The sequence below is a fragment of the Bos mutus genome, chromosome 5 (genome assembly GCF_027580195.1).
Source record: "Bos mutus isolate GX-2022 chromosome 5, NWIPB_WYAK_1.1, whole genome shotgun sequence".
NCBI classification, from domain to species: Eukaryota; Metazoa; Chordata; class Mammalia; order Artiodactyla; family Bovidae; genus Bos; species Bos mutus.
The window spans coordinates 67,745,150-67,769,472 of record NC_091621.1 but is presented as its reverse complement, the minus strand read 5'-3'; the positions used below and the strand labels follow the sequence as shown (position 1 = coordinate 67,769,472).

Sequence of the window (24,323 nt, the reverse complement as noted above, 5' to 3'; positions counted from 1 at the left end):
CACCCGTATATTTTAAAACACATCTGAAATAAGATGAATTTCTCTACAGCTCAGTAGCAGTTACTAAGTTTTCCTCAAATAATATAGCCTTTGTGTACAATTATTTAGCAATAATTAGAAGTCCTCTTTTTTGCAATCATTATACCTGTATTGAGTAAAATATACTAGGAAGAGGCTATTGACATGCAAACAGAAGTTGTATGAAAGCCAAGAAGAGAAAAAAGTACAGAAATATGTTGGTCCAATAACATTTGAATGAAAATGGTATTAAATTCCACCCTTTCTCCAGCTCTGAGATCACAGAAATGACCTCTGGCAAGGACCCAACCATCTTTGTTGTTGTTCTGGCAGTGATGTCCCTGGACAGCTGGAGAAGTTATCTATCTCTATTTGAACACTAACTGCTTCAAAAATTAGAGCAAGTGCTACAGTAGACAATGCGCAGCACCATGAATATATTCAGTTCGAAAATCTGTGTTTGGAACTAAACGTAAAACAGTGAGAAAGACTGCAAAATACAAGCACCAAAAATTTATTTCTGCATTCTCTTTAAAATGCAATGCAGCATTGCCAGATTCAGCAAGTAAAAATTATAGGGTGTCTATTTAATTTGGAATGTCAGATAAGAAACAGAATGCTTTTAGTGTAAGTATGACCCATAATCTGGTACACACATTTATCCTAAAAGCACTTACTTTTTGTTTATCTGTAATCAAAATTATCTAGGTGTCATATTTTATCTGTCAAACCTACAGTCATAAAAACATATGATATAATACAATACCTGAGAAAACTTGAGGACAAAAACTCACAACATGCCAGGATCCAGGAAAGTTTATACTAATTAAAATATTTACTGATGAGAATAGTTAAGAATTGATGTTCATAGCAGCTTTTGCTCAAACTCTTAAAGCAAATGAAACAACTGACAAAGGATCAATTTCCAAAATATACAAGCAGCTCTTACAAGTCAATATCAGAAAAACAAACAACACAATCAAAAAGTGGGAAAAAGACCTAAACAGACATTACAGGAAAGAAGACATGTTAGCAGATGGCTAACAAACACCTGAAAAGATGCTCAAGATGACTCATTATTAGAGAAATGCAAATCAAAACTACAATTATATATCACCTCATACAGGTCAGAATGGCCATCATCAAAAAGTCTGCAAAAAACAAATGCTGGAGAGGGTGTGGAGAATAGGGAATCCTCCTACTCTGTTGGTGGGAATGCAAATCGATACAACCACTATGTAAGACAGTATAAAGACTCCTTAAAAAAACTAGGAATAAAACCACCATATGATCCTGCAATCCCACTACTAGGCACATACCCTGAGGAAACCAAAATTTTAAAAGACACATGTATCCCATCTGTCACTGCAGCACTGTTTACAATAGCTAGAACATGGAAGCAACGTAGACGTCCATTGACGAATGAATGGATAGAGAAGCTATGGCACATATAAACAGTGGACTATTACTCAGTCATAAAAGGGAACACATTTGAGCCAGTTCTAATGGGATGGATGAACCTAGAGCCTATTCTACAGAGAGAAGTCAGTCAGAAAAACAAATATGGTATACTAACATATATATATACATGGAATCTAGAAAGACGGCACTGATGAAATGTGCAGGGCAGCAACGGAGACAGACACACAGAGAACAGACTTATGGACACGGAGATGGGGAGGAATGAAGGGGTGGGGTGCGTGGCAAGAGTAACACGGCAACTTACATTACCATGTGAAATTAGATAGCCAATAGGAATTTGCTGTATGACTCAGGGAATTCAAACTGGACCTCTGTAGCAACCTAGAGGGGTGGGATGGGGAGGGAGGTTAAAGAAGGAAGGGAGATATATATATGTATACACCTAGGACTGATTTATGCTGATGTCTGGCAGAAATCAACACAATTCTATAAATCAAGTATCCTTCAATTTAGAAATAAATAAATTTAGCAGGTCACAGATACACCGCCCCCCTCCCAAAAAAAAAAGAATTGATTTCATAGCATCTTGTGCTCAAACTCTTGAACTGGTGGTTGGGGCAAGTGAAGACTGGACAGGATTAGAGAGACATGAAAACTGCCTTAAGCTTAAAAGTTACAGTAGATTCAGGCTTTACCTCTGACTAGGAGAATGACATTAGCCAAGAATCCGTCCACCAATAAGGGTTTGAAGAATGGGAACTAATTAATAAGAGGGGAGGACTTTACTTCCGTAAAAGTATTAGTTACTTGTTTGTTACTCTTGATAGCTCAGGAGTGGAGAGAGTTGCCAGTGTGGCATGCTCTCCAACACCAGCAATGTAATGACGGTCAAGGGGCCTCCTATTCCTTATTGTCCAATAACCATCCCAGGGAGCCACAGAGCTGGGGGAAGAAAGGTTTCTAGATGCTTCCCTCAGAGATGCACTGGCAGGTGAAGCAGCAGAAGCCTCTGGAGAACTGCATGCTGGGAAGTATGCACACGTATGTGCATGCGTGCTTGTGCGTGAGTACTTAAGTCACTCAGTCATATCTGACTCTTGCAACCCATGGACTGTACCTCCAAGTTCCTCTGTCCATAGCATTTTTCAGGCAAGAATACTGGAGTGGGTTGTCATTTCCTTCTCCAGGGCATTTTCCCCACCAAGGGATCAAACCTGAGTCTCCTGAATTGCAGGCAGATTCTTTACTATCTGAACCACAAGAGAAGACTCGTCCCAAGATCTAAACATACAACAAGCATTTGAAAGATGCCACTAATTATTAGGCTGAAGATTTTTCACATCAGCCTGCCCTCGGGCTTCATATAATAATAGTTACCATTTTTAGAAGGCTTGGGCTTCCCAGGTGGCACTAGCGGTAAAGAACCTGCCAATCAAAGCAGGAGACATAAGAGACACTGGTTCGATCCCTGGGTTGGGAAGATCCCTTGAAGAAGGGCATGGCAACCCACTCCAGCATTCTTGCCTGGAGAATCCCATGGACAAAAGAGGCTGGTGGACTACAGTCTATAGGGTCACAAAGAATCAGACATGACTGAAGTGGCTTAGCACGCCCACACACACATAGAAGGCTTAGTTTTTGTTAGGCATCCTACTCTATGCACTAAATACACTATTTTATTTAGTTCTATCATTCAATCCTCATAATACCCAGCTTATGAGGAAGTTCTTTTACAAATAATGAGACAAAATATTAAAGAAGTTAACAATGTCATCCAAGGTCATGAAACCTAATATGTCATAGGGCCATAACCAAATCCAGGTCTGCCTGATGCCATGACTTCTACTCTTAGCCATCATATATGCTGCTTCTTAAAGAGAGGTTATGCCAGAACTTACACGGATTAGGAGGAAATGCAGGTCCATCCTGAGTCCTGGCTGCAGAATACTGAGAGAATTGGAGACCAAAGGTGGAAGTAGAAGCAGAACTCGCAGCAAGAGATATCCTACTTGGGGCCAAGATTGGTTTAGTGCTCCTGCCTGTGCTTATTACACATGGGAATTTCTCTATCATTGTTTTCGTCTACATTTCATTATTTCTAACTATCACATAGAAACAGCAGATTTTAGTAATCAAAACTGGGTATCCAAAAGTTCTAAACTTAGCCAAGATAATTTTCATAGGTCACTGCAACAGAAAGATATCCTCAGATACATGAATACCCACAAAAATACATCATACTCAAGTCAATCCTGAAAAAGAAATTTTAAATATATATTAATAGCATATCATAAAGAAATCCAAACTGACTCAAAAATGAGAAATAACAACAAAGTAATAGTGGTAATTTGTTAATTAGGTACAAATACATCTGTAAATAAAGACCATAATATAGTTACAAATTAAATGCATATAATAAAAATTCAAAGAGAAAAGAGATATTAGTTAAAACTATTAGAAATTATAAAATAAATTATCATTTACATATGTGGCATATCCACAAAACCTAAAACAATAAACTGAAATGCTATTTGTGTCGATAAGGATTCAATAAGAACTATTGCTGTTGTTTAGTCACTAAGTTGAGTCCTACTCTTTTGCAACCCCATGGACTGTAGCCCACCAGGCACCTCTGCCCATGGGATTCTGAAGACAAGAATACTGGAGCAGGTTGCCATTTCCTTCTCCAGGGGATCTTCCCGACCCGGGACCAAAGCCGAGGCTCCTACATTGGCAGGCGGTTCCTTTACCACCGAACAATCAGGGAAGCCAAAGTAACTATACATATTATTAATACACTAAAAGTAGTAGTTTATTCATATGCCATCAGTAATTAGTTAAAATTTAAGGGACAGCAAGACCCCATTCACAACACCATCTAAACATAAAATATATAGTAATAATACTTGAAGTAAACACGTAGGACAAGTATGAAGTAAACAATAAAATTATTTTATGAGATGTAAAATCAGATTTGAATTAAATCAGAAGGTACTGTGTTCCTCATTACAAAGATTAAATATTGGATAAAGAACTCTTTATACCCCCATGTAATTTAGAACTATCTTACAGAAAATAAAAATAATTATACTAAATTTCTAAAAGCCTTTGGGGGATAAAAGGGCTATTTTCTTCTTTAGCATACTATATATATTCCCTTAACTGTCCATAATCAGAACATTTACTTTTAAGATTTAGACTATTTTTTATTTTAAAAATAAATTACAATGACCCCTTATCTTAAAAACATAAATTTGTTCTAAAATTACTGTTTTAAGCATCATGATTTATTTTACAATTTTTATTTACTATCTCACAGTGGTTCTTCCTAAAAACAATACAGCTTTGCCTGATGTCTCTAACATATACAATCACATGTATGCATGAAGGCTTTTCCCCCCTCCTTCCATTTGCATCACCACTATAATATATATGTGCCTGTATGCCCATGTTCAGCCACTCACTGCCATGCATCTATGTTTCTTTAAATGTCTTTCTCAGTCTTTCTATTTGCCACAACTCGGAATATCTGAGCATAATTAGGTTTTAGATGTAATTATCTTCATTACTGCACTGGTTGGATAAACTGTATTCTCGGTACATGGGGAAAAATTCACCTTTGGATATTTCCACTTTATTAAACGAAATGAGATAACAATACTGTGATGAATAGGAATCTTTTTTTTTTTCCTGTCCTTCTTGTCTAATTTCCTTGCTGCTCACACATCCATTCTTTAGCATCTTTTCTTAAGACACAGCACCCTTCGTGAAGGCCCAATTTCCATGTAATTAGCAGGACAATCAGTGCCATCTATTATTATCAGTCAGATGTCTCTCTACAAAATAAGGACTAAAGCATGTGGTCTCATTGGCAATGTCTCGGTGTAAAAAATTAAAGCAGGCTAACATGTAAATGTTATTTCTGCTTGACTCTATTACTTTATTGGGGAAATTTAAATACCACAAACATCTGTTAAACCATCAAAGTTCATGTCCTTACAAATGTATTCTCAGTGGGCAAATGATAAATTAATGAGTCACTGTTCTCCAAGTAATAATTTTCTAGGATTTTGTATTAATGTTAGTCTAACAAGCCTCTTATAGGCAATGATAAAATCACACACTATACGTCGGCTTTGAATATCTTCTTTAAGACTGTATATTTGGGAAGCAGAATAGATAAAAAGTGGACAAAGAAGGTGGCCCAAAGAAGATAAGAAGAAACAATGACTGCAGGGAAGAATCATAGAGGAACGCATCCTTGTAGACAAGGGAACTCATGGAATTGTTCATATGATAATTAAAAAAAAAAAAAAAAAAAAACACCTCACTGAGAAAACTACCAGACACTGTGCGTTACTCTGGAAAATGACAACAAGAATGGAATGGTGCCCCCATGTATGAGTTCATAACTAGTGCAAGGAGCAAGGGGGCTATATACACATACAGTCAAATTCTACTTGGAAGATAGCACACTTCATCTCCTTGGCCAAGTCTCGTTAAAAATCATGAAAAATTATCACAGGGATAGAAAATAGGAAACACTGCTATCATTGACCCAGAAGCAAACAGAATTGAGATGCAGATTCAGGGGAGAGGTAGAATGGAATTCAATATAGGTGCAACAGAAAGCTTTTCCTGAAGTTGGTCAAGTGCTTCCCAGAGAGCTACAGAAACCAGAGGAATCTCAAACTCAGAGGCAACAGGCCCTAGGACAAGGATGTAGGACAACTTCTTGGAAGACCCTGACTTCCTTCAGTGGCTCCTAAAGAATTTTCCCTCAGGATATAGCCAGCAAGAATAGCTCTCTAGGGGGCTTCCCAGGTGGTCCAGTAGTTGGAAGTCCACCTGCCAATTCAGGGAACACAGGTTCAATCCCTGGTCCAGGAAGACCCACATACCACAGGGCAGCTAAACTGGTGGGCCACAGCTCCTGAGCCCACTCTCCTAGAGCATGGGAGCTGCAACTGCTGAAGCCTGCATGCCTAGAGATCACGCTCTGAAATACGCAAAGCCACTGCAGTGGGAGGCCCGTGCACAGCAACAGGAGAGTAGCCCCCAGGCCTTGCAACTAGAGAAAAACAAAAGAGAAAGACCACACACAGCAAGGAAGACACAGCACAGCCAAAAATAAATAAATAAATATTCTTAAGAAAAGAAGAGCTCTCTAAATTACCTAGAGAATCAACAGAAGATAGTTTCTAATTAGACGTGCCATGACAGAGGACAGTAATGTAAATTTCTTAGTGCCCCATATTTACTCAAAGTGTATGGAGAAAAAGAAGAAGGGTCACTCCGTGTTAATCAAAATTCATTAAATTTCTTTCCCCAAATACAGATTCCTTTCTTGGACCCTGAGAGGGTCCCTAATTTACCCAACCACCCTATCCACCCTGAAGGGAATTCTTTTTTCTGCACAATCCTGCCTGTCTACCCACATAACACTACAATCACTGCCACCTTCTTTTAAAGGAAAAGATACCTGAAGAAAATATATAACTATAAAAAGGAACAAAAGTGAAAGAATAGAAAAAAATCTACAGAGGAACCCAGAGTTAATACCTGAAATGAAATAGAACTTTGAAAATTATCTAACTAGTATCTTCATATTCTTGAAGACATGGTATCCATTAAGTGAGAACACACCAAAATGGAAAAGGAGAAATCAAGACAATAAAAGATTTATCAGATACTACGAAATTGTTGCCCAAATGGACAAGTTAGCATCCTGGGTTAAATGGTATCTCCCCAAAACGCATGTTCACCTCAAACCTCAGAATGTGACCTTATTTTGTGACCTCTTTGTGGAGGTAATTTAAGTACAGCCCACACTAATCCAGTATGACCACATCTTAATTTATTCAATTTATTCAATTTATTTAAATTAACAAGTGGTCATACTGGATTACTGTAGGATATAACCCCCAAAATTGGTGTCTTTTAAGAAGAGACACCTGAGACACACCAGGACGATTATCTTGTCAAAATGGTGGCAGGGACTGAGTGACATGGCTACAAACTGAGGAACACCGAACTGCCAGCAGACCTTTCCCTCAAAGCCCCAGAAGAAACAAAGTCTGCTGAGACCAGGATTTCAGACTTTTAGCCTGCAGAGCCATAAGAGAATAAATTCTGTTGTTTCAAGTCATCCAGTTTGTGGTAGTTAGCTACAACAGCTCAGGGAAACTAATACAGCCAGTTAAATGCTACAATACTATAGCTACAAAGTGATACAGAAAGTCAAAGGAGAAAACAAACTGCTTTTGAAAGAGTTTAGAAGGTGCCAAGCAAGACTTGATAATTTTACAAACTATTGAAAGATGATGGAATCAACATGTAAAATCGAGGAGGGGAGAGTGCAGGCTGTGAGAACAGTGTACAAAAACACAGGACATTGTGCACACATCTCTTATACTCAGGAATGGCAAAGCATGCTGTCTGAGCAGTAGAGCTGTGGGAGCTGTTATTGCATTTGTAGATGATGGGCAGATTCTGGGAAGCCAGGCTAAGAAAAATATGTTTTAATATATAGCCACTAGAAAAGGATAACAAGTTTATAAGCAAGAAAATGGCATGGTACAGTAATGCTTTAGAAGGAGCTACTCTGCCTTGGATCTGAACTCACCACATTCTTCCCAGTTTAATTCCTTTGGTGCCTCTTCCCATTTTTGTGTTTCTTCCTCACTACCTTTGCTCCTTCCTGGACTTTATCTAGAGGAAGTATTTACTTAAAACAAGTTTCCAAAGAGCCACAGAATCTCACTGGTACTTTTCAATCCCTAGTTAAATTTAAGCTTCTAGCTTTGGAATCTATATGAACTACTATATTGAATGAGTCAGTTACATTTCACAAAAATTATGCAAAAATTGATATTATTTTTTTGGGCATGAAACCAAAATAATATATAGCAAGACAAAGCTAACATTTATTTTAGAGAGGACTTATTCCTCACTATCTTTTATGGTGGTGAATTACGGCAACCAAAAATTTTAAGGGGCGTACCCTGCATCTAATTTCACAACAATAAAATCTATGAAATAGCTATTAATAACTGAGTAATTGGTACTGAAATATAAAAGAAAAATTACAAAACATAATACAAAATACTACAGTGTTAAATCCATAAAAGAATAACTACTGATTTCTCAAATCATATAACCACTGACTCTTGAATTAGAAAAAAGTCATAAAAGTTGTCTTGTCCCATTGGGCAAACAGAAGCTAGGGAGACATTCTTGACTTCTCTCTCTGCCTTACTCAAATGGCACCTAATTAATCAACAGTTCCACTTTAGTTGTCTTCATTTCACTTCATCACTCCGGCCACTGTTTTAAGTGAGATCACCGGTATCTCTTGGGCTGGTGGCTCAGATGGTAAGAGACCTGGGTTCAATCCCTGGGTCAGTAAGATGCCCAGGAGGATGAAATGGTAAGTATCTTTTCCAGTATTCTTGCATGGAGAATCCCATGGACAGAGGAGCCTGGCGGGCTATAGTCCACGGGGTCGCAAAGAGTCAGACACAACTGAGTAACTAACACTTTCACTTTTTAGTATCTCACACCTGGATTAGCACACTCACATGCTAAACTATAGCTCTTGTGACAAACTTGCACTCATTTTCCCCAGCCCAATCCTGTCTTCAAGTATAAATATTTCAGAATAATAGTCCTAATTACAAAGATGCATGCCATTGCTCTGCTGAAAATCCTTCCAAAGGTCTCCAGTCCCAGAGAAAGACCAGACCTTCTAAACAGAGCTTGCCAAGGCTTTCGATCCAACCTCAACTCGTTTCTGGAAACACCTCCACATCCCCTACACAAGGTGGGGGCTGTCCTGAATTATTTACAGCGTCTTGCACAGGCCTTGCCTTCTTTCCCTCTTAGGATTTTATTTCAACTCTTCTCTTTAAAAACTCTGGCTATCTCCTCTTCAGCCTCTGGTACCAAGACAGGTATATTTCTTCCAGGAAGTTTTTTCCCACCCTTGGCAACCTTCTGCCGGAGCTCTCCTGACATTGCACTTTCATTTCTTTTCTGCTGTTCTCCTCCAGGACACTACAGCTGCTTAAAGGCAGGGAATAAACCATTATCTTACAACTTGTAAAATGTTTGGTATAGGATATACATATGTTAGATATTGTTCTAACTACTATGTATTCATGTGGAATAGAATTATTCCTATAATTTCCCAGATAGCTATCCAATGTTCATACATTGGAAAAAACCTCAGCAATAGACAACTTACTTTTTTATGAACAATCTAAATGCTAGAATGTTCCCTTAAGGTACTCTATGTAACTACCCAATCCCTCTCAAATAACCAGCGCTTGGCATAAGGAATAGTGACGATTGTGATGATGATGGTAACAGTAATAATGATACAGCTAAAATTGAGAGAACTAGACACCATGCTGGCTTCTGAACATGAATATGCACAATCCACCCTCATAACAATTCTTTGAGTCAGATACAATTATTATCTTCCCAGTCCAGATGAAAAGAGGGAGGCTTAAAGAAGCGACAGTGTGAAAGTGATACAGCAGGCAAGTGGTAAGTCAGGACTCAGACTCAGTGAACTGAGTGCAGTCCTTCACATTAACTCACTCCTGTCTCAAAACCAACTGTCAGCTAGTATTTTAACTCTTTTCCCTGAAAAAGAGATGTAGTAAAAATGATATCAAGAAGAAGAAGACAGATTGAAAAATAAAAATCTAGTTAAAAATCTTTATTTTAAATTAGTTTCCGAATTCATCTGTCTATGGAACTCTTTTGAGGGCAACACCTGTTAACATTCTGGAGAAAACATACTTTGGGAAATATTGGTTCAAGCATGATTATTACCCTATTTCAATGTTAAACTGTATTTGCTTTGGCAGCAGTCACATCACAGTACTAACATGAACTGGGTCAGTGGCCAACTACAATGCCAAAGATGTTCATCTTATCTGAATCCTATCCAAATCCTACTGGAGTGAGACCTGGGAAGTCGAAAATCTAGCCATCATCTCAGGTTATTCCTAGGCACATCTAAGTTTTAGAACCACTATCTAAGTGGTTAGGACCACTATTTTCAAATACACTGAGATAACATTCCTACCCAGAGGCCCTCTCTTCCTTTCAAGCCTGTTCTCCTGCATTCTGGTCCTTTTATTACCCCTTATGACATGGCACAGCATTCTATGTCAAGCCTCCATGTTTGCACACTACTCTGTTGACCTAATCCTTGACTGCTGGAAAACACATCTCTTGCATGTTAACTATTCAAATCTCATCTCTTCTTTATAGGACAGTGGGATCTGTGTGTCCACAGTATGCCAATATCGCTGCTATAGTTTTAATGCATTATACTGTAACCATGGGCAGACAGTTGTTCTTTTCCAATAGAATACAAGTGTCTTGAAGGTAAATGACAAATTTTAACCCTTACATTCTCTGTACTAACCTAGTTTGGGCCAATAGTTAAAACCCAAGAACTGTCAGCAGAGAGATTCAAAAGCATTTGACAGCTTTCATCTTTGAGGCTTGGTTCTCCTCCAGTTGGTTTAATTGAGAGAAATGTACTAATACCTAGCACATTATTTCAACCAAGAAATGCCATCAGTCCTGAATATCCATTGGAAGGACTGATGCTGAAGTTGAAGCTCCAATACTTTGGCCTCCTGATGTGAAGAACTGACTCATGGATGGCATCACTGACTCAACAGACATGAGTCTGAGTAAGCTCCGGGAGTTGATGATGGACAGGGAAGCCTGGCATGCTGCAGTCCATGGGGTCACAAAGAGTCGAACACGACTGAGTGACTGAACTGAAGCAATGCAGCAAGCCAAGGCAGAGGAAACACAAAAGGTTGCAAACAAAGAAACTCAGCACTGAAGCAGTCAAGTACTCAAAACTAAAGACACAGAAATTTGAGATGAATTAAATCAATGATTAATACATAAACAGAAAAATGAATAGGTATTGAAAACAATCACTGAATTTTAAAAAATTAAAGAATGGATAGTATGCACATATTACAACTAAAAACTAAGCAGTGGATTCGTATAAGAAAGTGGAACAATTAAAGAATCCTGTTTTTGAATTGAGACTAATCTATTTTGAATGTCATTGAAGCCTATCAGTGCATTAAAATACATTTGATTTCATTGCTTGGCATGAATTTTATATCTCTAACATTGTACTCTAAATATCAAAGCACCGTGAACACCATTTTGAACCTGGGAATTAAGTATAAGTTCACAAATGCCTCTCCATCACGATACAAATATGATGGTTGTTCAACTTTGATGCACCACTAATCATTTTATGTAACCCTGATAGCTCACTCAGGCCTGATAGTAAAGTTGTAGCTTTAAAAAAAAGGCTACTTGGTCCTTTAGAATCTCTTGGCACAAAAAAGGGCTAGCTAAACCTCTGTTCTGTCCATTTCCTACTCAATTTATATATGAAAGATGGGTCTCACTAAGAATATTATGAAAAATTTTCATAATCACCCTCTCACTGTTCACCTCAAGAGGGAAGCAGGACAACTGAAACAATAAATCAACTTGTAATGATGTCTTGTTCTACTTTCCTAAATATCAATTTTATCCAAATTAATATAGTAAGGAAGCTTCCTTTTGCCACTGTTTCCAATGCCATTACTTTGTCATTGTTTCCAATACAGTTATTATATAATATTCACTTTAAGCAAGTGGCATTTTATCCTCAATCAATAAATACAGAAATAAGCAACCCCATATCTGAACTTATGCAGCAAAATTTACAAACAAGACACAAAATTTACAGAAATTGTGAATAATCCTTGGCCCTTTCACTGAACCTAATCAGACAAACTGCTCTAGGAATAACTGCAAAATGAAAGTGATACTTGCTCAGTCGTGTCTGACTCTGCAATCCCATGGATTATAGCCCACCAGGCTCCTTATATTCATCCAAATAGATTTTACATCAACATGTTGCCTTAAGTTTAGAATTAATAGTATCATTTGGATATCTTGACAATATTATTTAGGATCACTTTATATAAAAAAGTTTTTGCATTTTATCATTTAATGAATGACTTTAAAATTCTGGACAGTTTTGGTGTAAAGGAAGAGAACATCTGTGGCCAAAAGGTGGCATATTTTCATCACTGAGACTTTCTCCATGGAGACATCTCAAAGGAGAACATCTTCCACTGCTGAGACTAAATCACAGAACATTTGCCAGGAAGGGCTGTCTTGAATTTTGCTCCAGTTTTTAAAGACATCAACAATGTTGTCAGATGCAGAAAGAATGGCAAAGCTCTAAGTTCTGATACAAAATCCACCAGTGTCTTCAAACATAAAATTAAGACACTGAGGTGTCTGCATAGGGTTTTCTTAATACGTGAACACAGAGGAAACGTCGGGTTACACAGATGTCTCTATCATTATGAGCTTTCAGAAGAAAAGGTCAGTCAAGAAACCATAGAAATTATGGAGTACTTTTTTCCCCAATACTACCAGCAACATCTTCTGTTTGACTCCTATAAAATGCCTTCTCTCAAACACACACAAAATTATAAGGCTGCTTTACATTCCACCAATAGGGAAGGAAGCACTACCTTTGACTAACTACTAAAGAAGGTTGAAGGAAAAGTTTTTTAGTCTTGTATTTACTGACCTCACTAAAACATAAATCTCATTTTAGGTCTTAGAAACAGCTCCAACCATCTTCACTCTAATTTACGTTATCCCTGTGTATACCCAACCAAAATGTTGGGCTCCAAAATCACAGCAGGTGGTGACTGCAGCCATGAAATTAAAAGACGCTTGCTCCTTGGAAAGAAAGTGATGATCAACCTAGATAGCATATTCAAAAGCAGAGACATCACTGTAACTACAAAGATCTGTCTAGTCAAAGCTCCAGTTTTTCCAGTAGTCATGTATGGATGTGAGATCTGGTCTATAAAGAAAGCTGAGTGCCAAAGAATTGATGCTTTTGAACTGTGGTGCTGAAGAAGACCCGAGAGTCCCTTGGACTGCAAGGAGATCCAACCAGTCCATCCTAAAGAAAATCAGTCCTGGGTGTTCATTGGAAGGACTGATGCTGAAGCTGAAACTGCAATACTTTGGCCACCTGATGTGGAGAGCTGACTCATCTGAAAAGACCCTGATGCTGGGAAAGATTGAGGGCAGGAGGAGAAGGGGACAACAGAGGATGAGATGGTTGGATGGCATCACCGACTCAATGGACATGAGTTTGAGTAAGCTCTGGGTGTTGGTGATGGACAGGGAAGCCTGGAGTGCTGCAGTCCATGGGGTCGCAAAGAGTCTGACACGACTGAATGACTGAACTGAAACCCATGATCTGGTTAGTTACACGTGAGAAGAGAATGTCCTATAAAACATTAACCATCACCAATAGGTTGAACAAGGGTTGCATTTAAAAATTCCAAAGGCAATAAAGCCAAAAAAAGTAGAAAAACATATTACAAAAGACACACACACAAGGATAAAGGGATAAAATAGGAGGTAAGTGAATAAACAGGCAGATTAGTTTTGATGTTTTAAAGGCAGTAGAACAGTAAGATGTAGACCTGGTAGAGAAGGCAGCAATGGAAGGATGCATCTGGAGGGTATCTGGAAATAGAATAAGAAGATAGGGACAATTTCCCTGCTATTGTTGAACAATAGGACATTGAAGAGGACAGACCCTACCCCAACTACTTCCAATAGGCTTGCTACCTTCTGAAAACTAAAATTTGTGCAGCTGATATCAAACCCAATCCAGACTAAGCAATCAAGATGGAATGGGAGGAGTGCCGGGAGTCAGAAGGTCTAAATTCCAACCCTGCCACTGTGACTAACTACCCATGGCTATGAACAAGTCAGCTGTTTTTGTGATTTAAGGTCACTGTGTCAGGTTTCCTGACACAATGACCAGTTTCCTTCCAAGTCTCATGAACAACAGAAGTCTGCTATACATACCAGTGTCACTGAAAGATGCTGTGGTGTGGTGGGATGCATGCTCAGTTGTGTCCGACTCTTTGCGATTCCACAGACTGTAGCCTGCCAGGCTCTCTGTCCATGGGATTTCCCAGGCAAGAATACTGGAGTGGATTGCCATTTCCTCCTCCAGGGGATCTTCCCGACCCAGGGATCGAACCTGCATCTGCATTGGCAGGTGGATTCTTTACCACTGAGCCATTAGGGAGGTCACATTCAAAGATTATACACCACATAATATATAATACACGTATGCTCACACACAAATATTCTCAATCAAAACTTTAAGCCATATTCCCACAAGTCTCTTCCTTCACTTATCCATATAAACATTTTATCAATATACAGAGTATGTATCTACATTATGATAGTGAATATATCTTTTTTATGTAAATATATATAGGCTGAAATAGAAAAACTATTTTTTTCTCAAAAGAGAAATAGGACAAAAGAGACACTGATGTATAGAACAGTCTTTTGGACTCTGTGGGAGAGGGAGAGGGTGGGATGATTTGGGAGAATGGCATTGAAACATGTATAATATCATATATGAAACGAGTTGCCAGTCCAGGTTCGATGCACAATACTGGATGCTTGGGGCTGGTGCACTGGGACGACCCAGAGGGATGGTATGGGGAGGGAGGAGGGAGGAGGGTTCAGGATGGGGAACACATGGCGGATTCTTGTTGATATATGGCAAAACCAATACAATATTGTAAAGTTAAATAAAATAAAATTTTAAAAAGAAGAAATAGGGTGCACTATATAATCCATACATATTTTTCTCTTCAAATATTCACTAGTGAGTACATTAAAACACAAACTTACAAAGTGTGCTAGACAGCATACTATTCTCTATGCTTATCCTGATTGAATGAGTTATGAAAAAGATTAGAACTGAATAATTTGACACTATTTGGTAAACACTTAAATGTGTTAGGCATATCTGTAAATCCTCAAGTGAATGACTTTCCCTTCTGTATAAGATATGGGAAGGGGAAAAGGCTGGTGTCTTTGACAAGGCACTTTTCAAATGGAAATAAAACTGAGATTACCTAATCAGTTACCCTTGTGGGTGGATGGCTATACACCTGCACTGAATCTTAGACTTAGAAAATGACAGAGCCGATCATCTTTATGGGTTTCATGACAGAGCGGACAGCAAAATGATTTCCTGAGATCAATATGTGGTTGAAAGAAAGCTGTTTTCAATGGAAACAGGAAGCTAGGAGCCAACCTGTTTCTATGGTAACCAGAGCAGCAGCTACCCAACAGCTGTAGGAAAAGAAAAGGGCAGCAAGTTAAAATTCAAAAAAAAAAAAAAGAGAAATCCATGCTAGTTTACCTTAATAGTGTGACGGTCCCTAGAGGACAATCAAAATGAGTGCAGACATGCTCTTTTCCTACCCAGGGATTTTCAGCATCACTATCCTTGTTTTTTCCTCTAAACTTCAAAATCTTGGAGCTGGAAAGAAGTTTGAATACTTATCTAATCCAGTGTGTCATCCTCATTTTTTCTTTCAAAATAAAGCCAAAGGAAATCAAGAATTAGAAAGACGAAGTAAATTCTCAAAGGTCACACAGCTAGCTGTGAAAGCAGAGTTAGTGCCTAGGACTCATGGATTCCAACTCAGGCATTTTTCCAATGCGCTTTCCATGTACTCTCTACTCTACTCTCTTCTCCTCCCAACACCTACAGTTTAGTCACTTTCTGTGAAAATATTGACTACACAGTATTAAAATTAATCACCACCCTTCAAACTATAAGCAAAAGGCAATGCTATCTTGTCATAGAAAAATCTTGACTGTTTTTCCAAAAGAAAAGCCCTTCATACTTCAAAAAGAACTGGATCAAGTTTATATAATCCACTGATGGTTACAGTTTAGATTATCTTGCCATTATATATTTCCTTAGAGAGACCTGTGTTTATACTATATCAGTCCTTTAGTGCTCTTTACTATTTCATTCAGATACACTTTTACAGTTGCCATAATAAAAAAGGGTAAATGATTCAGAATTTGAGAATAAAAATGAGATCTGAAAACTGCATTTACTTTATTTGCAGTAGTTAAAATAAATAGTAATGATACATATTTCTAAATGGAATGATCTAAATGATACATATTTCTAAATGGAAAAGGTTGACCTGCATTTTTTATAAAACTACACATTTTCTCGTTTTCAGTTGCTTTGAAAATAAGCTGCTTGACAGAGAAGAAAAATTTCTCTGACTCTCATTTAGTTTTGTCAATTCAGGTCTACACATGAACTCTTGGGAAAATATAACAGAAAGGAAAAAAAAAAAAAACCATACATAAACTGTCCAACTACTCACCTTTGGCATGATAATGCCCTAGCAACAGATTAGGTCACCTAGTCTGGGGTCAAATACACTATCAAAAATACAGTTCTACTAAAGTTACTTGCTTTTTTAAATTATGTGTTGAATGAGGCACTCTCTAATCTTATCCAATGCTCAGAATATATGAATAAAATCAAATATATCTGTGAAGTGTATAATGAGTGGCCTGGAAAAAGTCAAGGGAGACTTAGATGCTTACATAGCAAATGCAAATACACCAGACTCTTAACAGCAGACTCTTTTTAGGGGTCTGAAGTTTGGATTTGTATTGTCATGTGGTTGGCCATAACTTTTAATTGTGAGATTAAAAATATGGTTAGATAGCATCACCGACTCAAAGGAAATGAAACTGAGCAAACTCTGGAAGATAGTGAAGGACAGAGAAGCCTGGCGAGCTGCAGTCCATGGGGTCACAAAGAGTCGGACATAACTTAGTGACTGAACAAACAACAACAAACTTTTAATTAAAATAGGAAGGGATGAAGACACTCAAACACACTGTAAATAATTCAGTTGTTTTCTCTGCAAATAATTCAGTTTATAGCTATAAGCACAGCTTGTCTCATACTCTTCAATAATATTGCAAAGAGAGAGCCTATATATCACTCTGAAAACAGAAAAATCAAGGCTAAAAAAGCCTAACACTTTCATAATAAAATAAAGACTAACAGAAGCATAAAACTGTTGTTTCTTTTTTTTTTTTTTTTTGCCACACCCCACAGCTTCCAGGATCTTAGTTCCCCTGCCAGGTATTGAGCCCCAGTTTCTCCTAACCAGTGGCCCACCAGAGAATCACCAAGATCATCATTTCTAAACGCAGTATTTTCCCGAACATCTCAAGCAACACTTCCACATGAGTTTTGGTTTTTTTTTAAGGGAAACATCTTTAGTGTCTCTGGAATTTTGCTTGTTGTTATTCTGTTGTACTTTTAACTGAATAGATAATATTTTAGGAAATATTTTATTATAAATAGAGTGGTGAGCTTACTGAGGCCAAGTACTATATCTGCTCATGCACTTCTAGTATCTTATATAGTTTCTGGTCTACAATGACTGCAGAAACAATATTAATTGACTAAAATTCTAAAATTTTAATAATTAACAACAATATTTCACAAACAAGCTTTATTTGGCCATTATTTCTTTTAACTGGAGTAAGCCTCACAGAACAAGAATTAATACGTGTTCTTTCTTTAATCTTAATGTATGACTCAAATTGTCCTTACCATATTATAACTTTAAAAAATTAAATGCGACATCTAAACCTAGAAAATAGTTATTTAGAAGATCATTCCTTTCCTGTTTTGTACTTTGAGGTAGAGGAAAAAATGTCCCATAAAAAGCAAATTACATATATGCAATTCTGAATCCAATTTTAGATATTCAAATTTAAACTGTAATAGTTTTAAGGAGTATATTTTAGTAATTCTGTGGAAATAAAACCATTTAAAATGCTTTTTTCTATTTGTAAATATTATTCAATGCCATCAACAGGATAATCTCTCTTCTTTCCAGATCTCATTTTCTCCACAACAGGTTTCCATGACAACTTATATTTAAATTTTTATAAATTTCTAATATATTTTAAGAATACAATTCATAAATGTAAAATATAAACTTATTTACCAAGTTAACCTGAACAATTTAGACTGTTCAAATATGTATTTACATCATAAATTAAAAGCAACAGAGGAGGGGGAAATGCCAACCAAAACAAAAGGCAAAAATACAATGCTGTAAAATTAAATTAATTATCTAGTTCCTACCACTGTTGTTTCAGTCTGCCACTTTAGACTAAAAAAGTTAGAAGTAAAACAAATCTACTATATAATTAAGTCACTCTCCTCAATACTGGGAAAGGATAAGGACAATGATGAAACAAGTATAACAAATTGAAAACAGAATTTGCACAGTTAAAATTGTTCATCTCAAGTACATCAATAAAAGATGAACTAATGTAAAATGAAAAGTAAGAGGGTTTATAAAAGTTAAATACTTCTATTAAGAATGACATCAGTAAGACCACAGCTGAAACAAACCACTTGATAATTGATTTTATGTCTCCTAGAATCATGTCCATGAAAATATAATTTCATCCAGTGACCTCCCAATGTAATTCTATTTACCAAAGTAGTCAGATAATATTGTCAGTCAATCATCTGAACTAAAAGTGTCCATAAAAAAAATATTAAATCACATGTAAATAGAATGGGGACTTCTGAGTATTCTTTTGTAAGCAACCCCTAATAATTTGAAAAGTGATTTTTCTGAAGACAAATCCCACAAATGTTAGCCAATCTGAAAAAAAAAAAAAAGGAAAAACATTACATATAAACTGGTCAATAAAAATTGAAAGTTAGAACAGGGTTCATTTGAAGAAAACTGGAATCCCATATTTGCACTCTAATGTTGGGTAGTGCAGCCAAAGACCTGGAAAAAAATGTGTATGTATGCATATATATATATACACACACACAGAGATAAGTCATAGATGACCTTTTAAAGTTAGAAGACTAAGGACTGTCCTATGCTGCATTAAATCTCAAGAGCAACACTGTCTGCAGAGATTTCACAAGCCAAATAGTCAGTTATAATCAGTGGTTGCGGTGGAAAGGGCCTGGGGAGGGTGTCATGAGACCTTCGGCGTAATTTTGGCTTTGCTAATAACTTGCTCTATGACCTTGGCCATCACTTAGCATCTGCAGTCTTCATTTTCCTCATCTACAAACTACAGGTTCTTCATGAGGTGACCTCAACGAAATTTTCCACGTCTCTCATTCTCAGCTGATTCTGTTTCTAATGGCTCTTTGACCTAAAACTAATCTCTAATCTATCTGTGTTCTTTTCCTCACCTAAAATGGATGCAGGTCAAATTCTTAATATTATTACAACAAAATCTTGGTAAGATTTTTAAAAAACTATTTTCAAGTTAATGGGCTACCCTTAGACCATTAATTCATAGAATCAAATTCCATAGCAGTAATAAAAACTGAACGCCTTGAAGCTTTTCCTGTGCAACCTAGCCTCCAAAAAATGCATTTTATTATCATGAATAAAGATAATAAAACATCCTGGTTTTTTATACCACATAAAATAACAAAATTATATGATGAGTCTGAAAACAAATGCAGATTATCTTTTTAGTCGCCAATTGGAAAGAGCACTATGGCACACAGCTGGAATCCAAAACAACAGAGATAATTGTCATGAGTCTCTGATTTAATTTAAATAAATAAATAAGTCTGCACTTTTTTTTTTCCCTGAATGCCAACTCTTGCTGAATTCATAGAATGGTCTTAAAAGGAAGATCTCGGAGTTGAAGTTATTAATTCTATATTCAAATATGAGAATGTGGACATGCTGGAATTTATGTGTGCACTTAAATACCAGATCCCATAAAGTAGCAATGCTTTAAATTGTCTCTTTGATAGTCTATATCAAATTGCAAACAGAATACATGCTCAGACTTCTAAAGTGGTATCAGAAGCACATCTTCTGACATGTTATCAGACAGCTGCAAAATGTCTCAGAGGCAGAGACTTCTGACATGCAGAGGATTGAGCCAAACTCAAGCTGGGAGAAATCCCATTCTGCCCAAGGAGGATCTTTCCTAGGTTCAGAAGCAAACCAGACACATGCAGTTGCAAAGATTTAACTAAATACAGTACTCCATTCTCACACAGAATTAAAAACCATTCACATACTGCATAATCTGAGGTTATTTATATTTCTTTTATTTCCTTTAAAATTAGAGAAACCATTACTAGTTACTTTTATCATCTCTTAATTTTGAAGAATTTTGAAGAATCAATCCGGTGTGTCAAAGACTAAATTTAAACTGTCACTCAAACTAGAAACTGAAAAGAAACATGAGTATGGGATCAAAATGTATAGAATAAAATTAAGTTGCCTACAATCTAAATTAGAGACTCCCACTGAACTAGGATCACCGAAGTGTCCAATCGGCATTGAACCTGTAAAAGACACAGAGCGCCAGGGGAAAGACACAGACTCCAAAATTCACTGTGCAGGTGGGCTATCCCGTCAGTTTACTGAGGCAAGCAGACTCAGCACTGCTCTCCCTTGGATGGAGACAGGCCCAAACGATACTCAGGAGGTTCTCTTTCCAAGATGAACCTGTTCATCTCCCGGCCCAGCCACAGACATATATTCCGTTTCCCTCTACTGCCCTAAGTAGGGCCACTGCTCTGCGTGAGTCAGGCGTGTCAGACCTCACTGGAAAGATCAAACCGTGATGATCGGGAGGCCTGGAGGACCCTCGGAACTCAAGAAAAGGTTGGAATAAAAGAGAAACAGAAATTCCACATCATGAAGCGTGGGTAGCGATTTCAGAACGAGGTTCCAACAGACTTGCCCAGAGCAGTGGACATTTGCCCTGCTGGTCCCACCTGGGGAAGTAAATCTCGGTTTGAGTTGAGGAGAGGAGGGGGAAGCGGAGGGGAACCGGGCGGGTAGAAAGAGGACGAGGGAGGGGGGCCCTGAGTTTGCCCTGAGCGATGGGCCCCCAGCCTACCGATACGGGACACCCCGGCCCGCTCCCCGCAGCCCTCTGCTGAGAGAGCAGGACATCTCGGAAGGGATGGGGAGAAGCTGGAGCAGTACGGAAGGGGGCGCCTCTGGCCTTACCCGGGCGGCTCTGGACGAGTAGGGGTCCTCGAAGAGAGCCCACATGCGGGGCTGCAGCCTCCTCCAGCGGCCGGACTTGCCGTCTGGGCCCCCCAGGCCCGCGGCGTCCTCGATGCCCAGCCTCTTGGCCGCCAGGTCCTCGTCGTCGCCGGGGTCGCCGCCGAGGAGGTCGGGGGCCTCGAAGATGTCGAGCGCCTCCTCGGCGTCGCGGTGCTGCCGGTAGGTCATCCAGCAGCAGGGCTCCACGTCGGTCTCGTCGATGCCCCAGAAGGCCAGCTCCTCCTCGAAGAGCGGCCCGCACACGTCGGCCGGGCAGTGCAGCTTGCCGGTGCGGTAGTAGTTGAGCACGTAGGCAAAGACGCCCGGGTGCCGGTCGAAGAAGAACTCGCGGCCGCCCCCGGCGGGGTGGTCGCCGCCGCGGGCGCTGCAATTGCGCGCGCCGCCCTCCAGGCAGCCGCCCGGCCCGGGGGACCGCGGGGGCGGCCGCGGCGGCGGCGAGCGCGCAGGGGGCGGCGGCTGCAGCGGGTCGCCCTGGGTTTCGGAGGCGGCGAGCAGGGCCAGGCGCGTCCCGGGCAGGGTCTTGAGGGTGCTGCGGTAGGTTTCGTGCCGGGTGCCCCCGACATTGAGGATCACCCTCTCGTTGCTCTCGATCTTGCCCATCTCTGTGCCTCAGACATGACTGGGGGGAGGCGAATACAGCGCCAAGTTAAACAGCGCGGCTGGCGGAGCCGCGCTGTGACCCCCGCCCCCACTCCCAGCCCCAGCGCCCCAGGATGCAGCGTGGACGGGGAGGTGAGGCGCCAAGGAGCCTCCCTGGAGAAGCCCGACGCCCAGCCCTGTCCCCGCCTCACGCAGCACTGAGCCTTCCCCAGGTTTCTAGAGAACTGAGGAGATAGCAGTCCCCATCTTCCTCGACCTCTCACGACCCCTCTCCCCCAGCCTCTCACCTTTCTCCCTCAGCTCTGCCTCCTGCAGCTTCTCACCCCTCACCTTCTCTCGAGTTGAACCCGTTTCCAGTCCCTACACCTCCCCCGCGCTCTCCCCAGTCCCCTCATTTTCCCCTCCGAGATCCTCCCGCGTTTTCTTCCTCCGCCCCATCCTCTCCCCAAGCCCGCTCCCTTTCCTCCCTCACACTGAGACCCGCTTCCCCCCTACCCTCTCCGGGAGGCAGTTCCCTTAGGCAAGGAGTTCTCTGTGCCCAGGCAACTTGACAGTGCTGGGTGGAGAGACCCCCGGACTGGGCGGCGAGCCCCCCCTCAAACGCGTACCCTCGGTGAACTCTGGACGGCCCGCCGCTCCCAGGCTCCCGGGGAATGCCCTCTGCACGACCTGTTCTCGGTTCACCTCTCCCCTCCCTCCCGGGCCAGGCAAATAGACCCAACGCAGAAGTCGGAGCAAAAACAAACGTCCCTGCTAGTGCCTTTCACCAAGGAGACCTCTGCCTAATTTCCTGATCCAGTTTTCTTTTCACATGATTGCTGTGAAAATTATTACTTGGGAAAGGAAACGACTAACTAGAATCCATTTTGGAGAGAAGTGATCCATGCATCCCACCCCATCCCCCTTTCCCAAGAGAAACAAACGCCTCTCCGGTGGAGAGTCGGGGGCTGCTTCCCAGGAGGCGCGAGTGGGGCGGGTCCCCGAGGGAAAGCTGCTGGAGGCACGCCCCCTGGACCCCGGAGTTGGGAGTCCTGGTGACGGTGTCCCCGTTTCCGACCTCCCAGCCACCTCTCCCCGGGGCTTCGGCTCTCCAGTCCAGGAGCGGAACGGAGCGGGGATGCCTGCCTCGCGGGCTCTCGCACGTCCTTCCCGGCAAACCCGCCCCTCGCCTTCCCACCCCTAGTTACCTTAAGGAGACCGAGAGGAAAGTGCTGCTGCTCCGGCGTCCGAGCGGACGAGGGGCTTGGGGCAGCCCGACTGAGTCCCGACGCCCAGCCCAGCCGCCCGGCGCCAACGAGAAACTACTTGTTGGCGTTTTCCCGGTGCAGGTGGTTGGGCCGCTGCCCCGGGTACCGGGCTCGCACAGACAGCGCCCGCCGGCCGCCCGCGCCGCCCGCCCTCATTCCGCGAGCGGCGGGCGCGCCCCGCGCCGACCTCGGCGCCGAGAGGCAGCATCGCGCGGGGCTGGGCGGACCATGGAGCTCGGGGCGGGCCCCGCCGGCGCGCCGCGACCCCGCCGGCAGCGGCCGCCGAGCGGCCCACCCGAGTCTGGGGGGCTCATCCGCCCGCAGGAGAGCCCACCCGACCTACGCGGGCCGCAGGTCTCCTTCCGCCCCGCAGGCGGCCGCTGCCGGAGCCGCCCCTCCGCGCCGCTCGCCGCCGGCCTCTGCGCCCGAGCCCCGAGCTCGCGGAGCGGCGGGTGGGCGGCGGGTGGGTCTGGGGAAGCGCTGCTGTACCAACCAGGTTCAGCTCCTTTCCTTCAGGGAGACTCTGTCCCCGCCCTCTCTGGAGCGGCTGTCTGCCTTATTTACACCCCACTCTCCACACCCTTTCTCTTCCCGCTACCCCACCCCTCCCAACAAGTGAGAGCGAAAATCTGAGACCAAGTGTGTTTTTTTATGTTTGTTTTTGTTTTTTTTCTTAATGGCAGCTGAAGGGAGCAAGCTCTACTTACAGGTGACAAGTGAGTCCGGTCCCTTGCGTCTTAACCATGGCTATGGCTTGCTCTTTTCAGTGAAATGTAGGTCTCCAGTCAGCACATCATGGTTATATAAAACAAAACAAGTTTTAAAAGTTTATTCCAGGAACATAAGGCTCTAGCAAGTGAAAATTCAGGTTTATCAGAAGCTTAAAAAGACAAACTACAGATATCCAAGTACCAAAGCAGTGATCTCATTAGCCGGTTTCTCCCTTTCTAAAAATTTTATTGGGCCCTGTATTAGTTTGCTAGGGCTGTCAATA

At 41.0% G+C, this 24,323-nt stretch overlaps 1 protein-coding gene across 1 annotated transcript in view; it reads right to left on the bottom strand.

Moving 5' to 3' along the window:
- The window catches only part of KCNC2 (potassium voltage-gated channel subfamily C member 2), a 236,033-nt gene extending 212,640 nt beyond the window's left edge, over nucleotides 1-23,393 (bottom strand). The window contains exons 1-2 of the mRNA XM_070371005.1: nucleotides 23,270-23,393; nucleotides 21,423-22,101 (exon numbers count right to left, since the gene is read on the bottom strand). Of these exons, the coding sequence (XP_070227106.1) occupies nucleotides 21,423-22,082 (660 nt within the window). The 5' untranslated portion in view covers nucleotides 22,083-22,101; nucleotides 23,270-23,393. The remainder of the gene's footprint in view (nucleotides 1-21,422; nucleotides 22,102-23,269) is intronic.
- Between the last annotated feature and the right edge of the window lie 930 nt (nucleotides 23,394-24,323).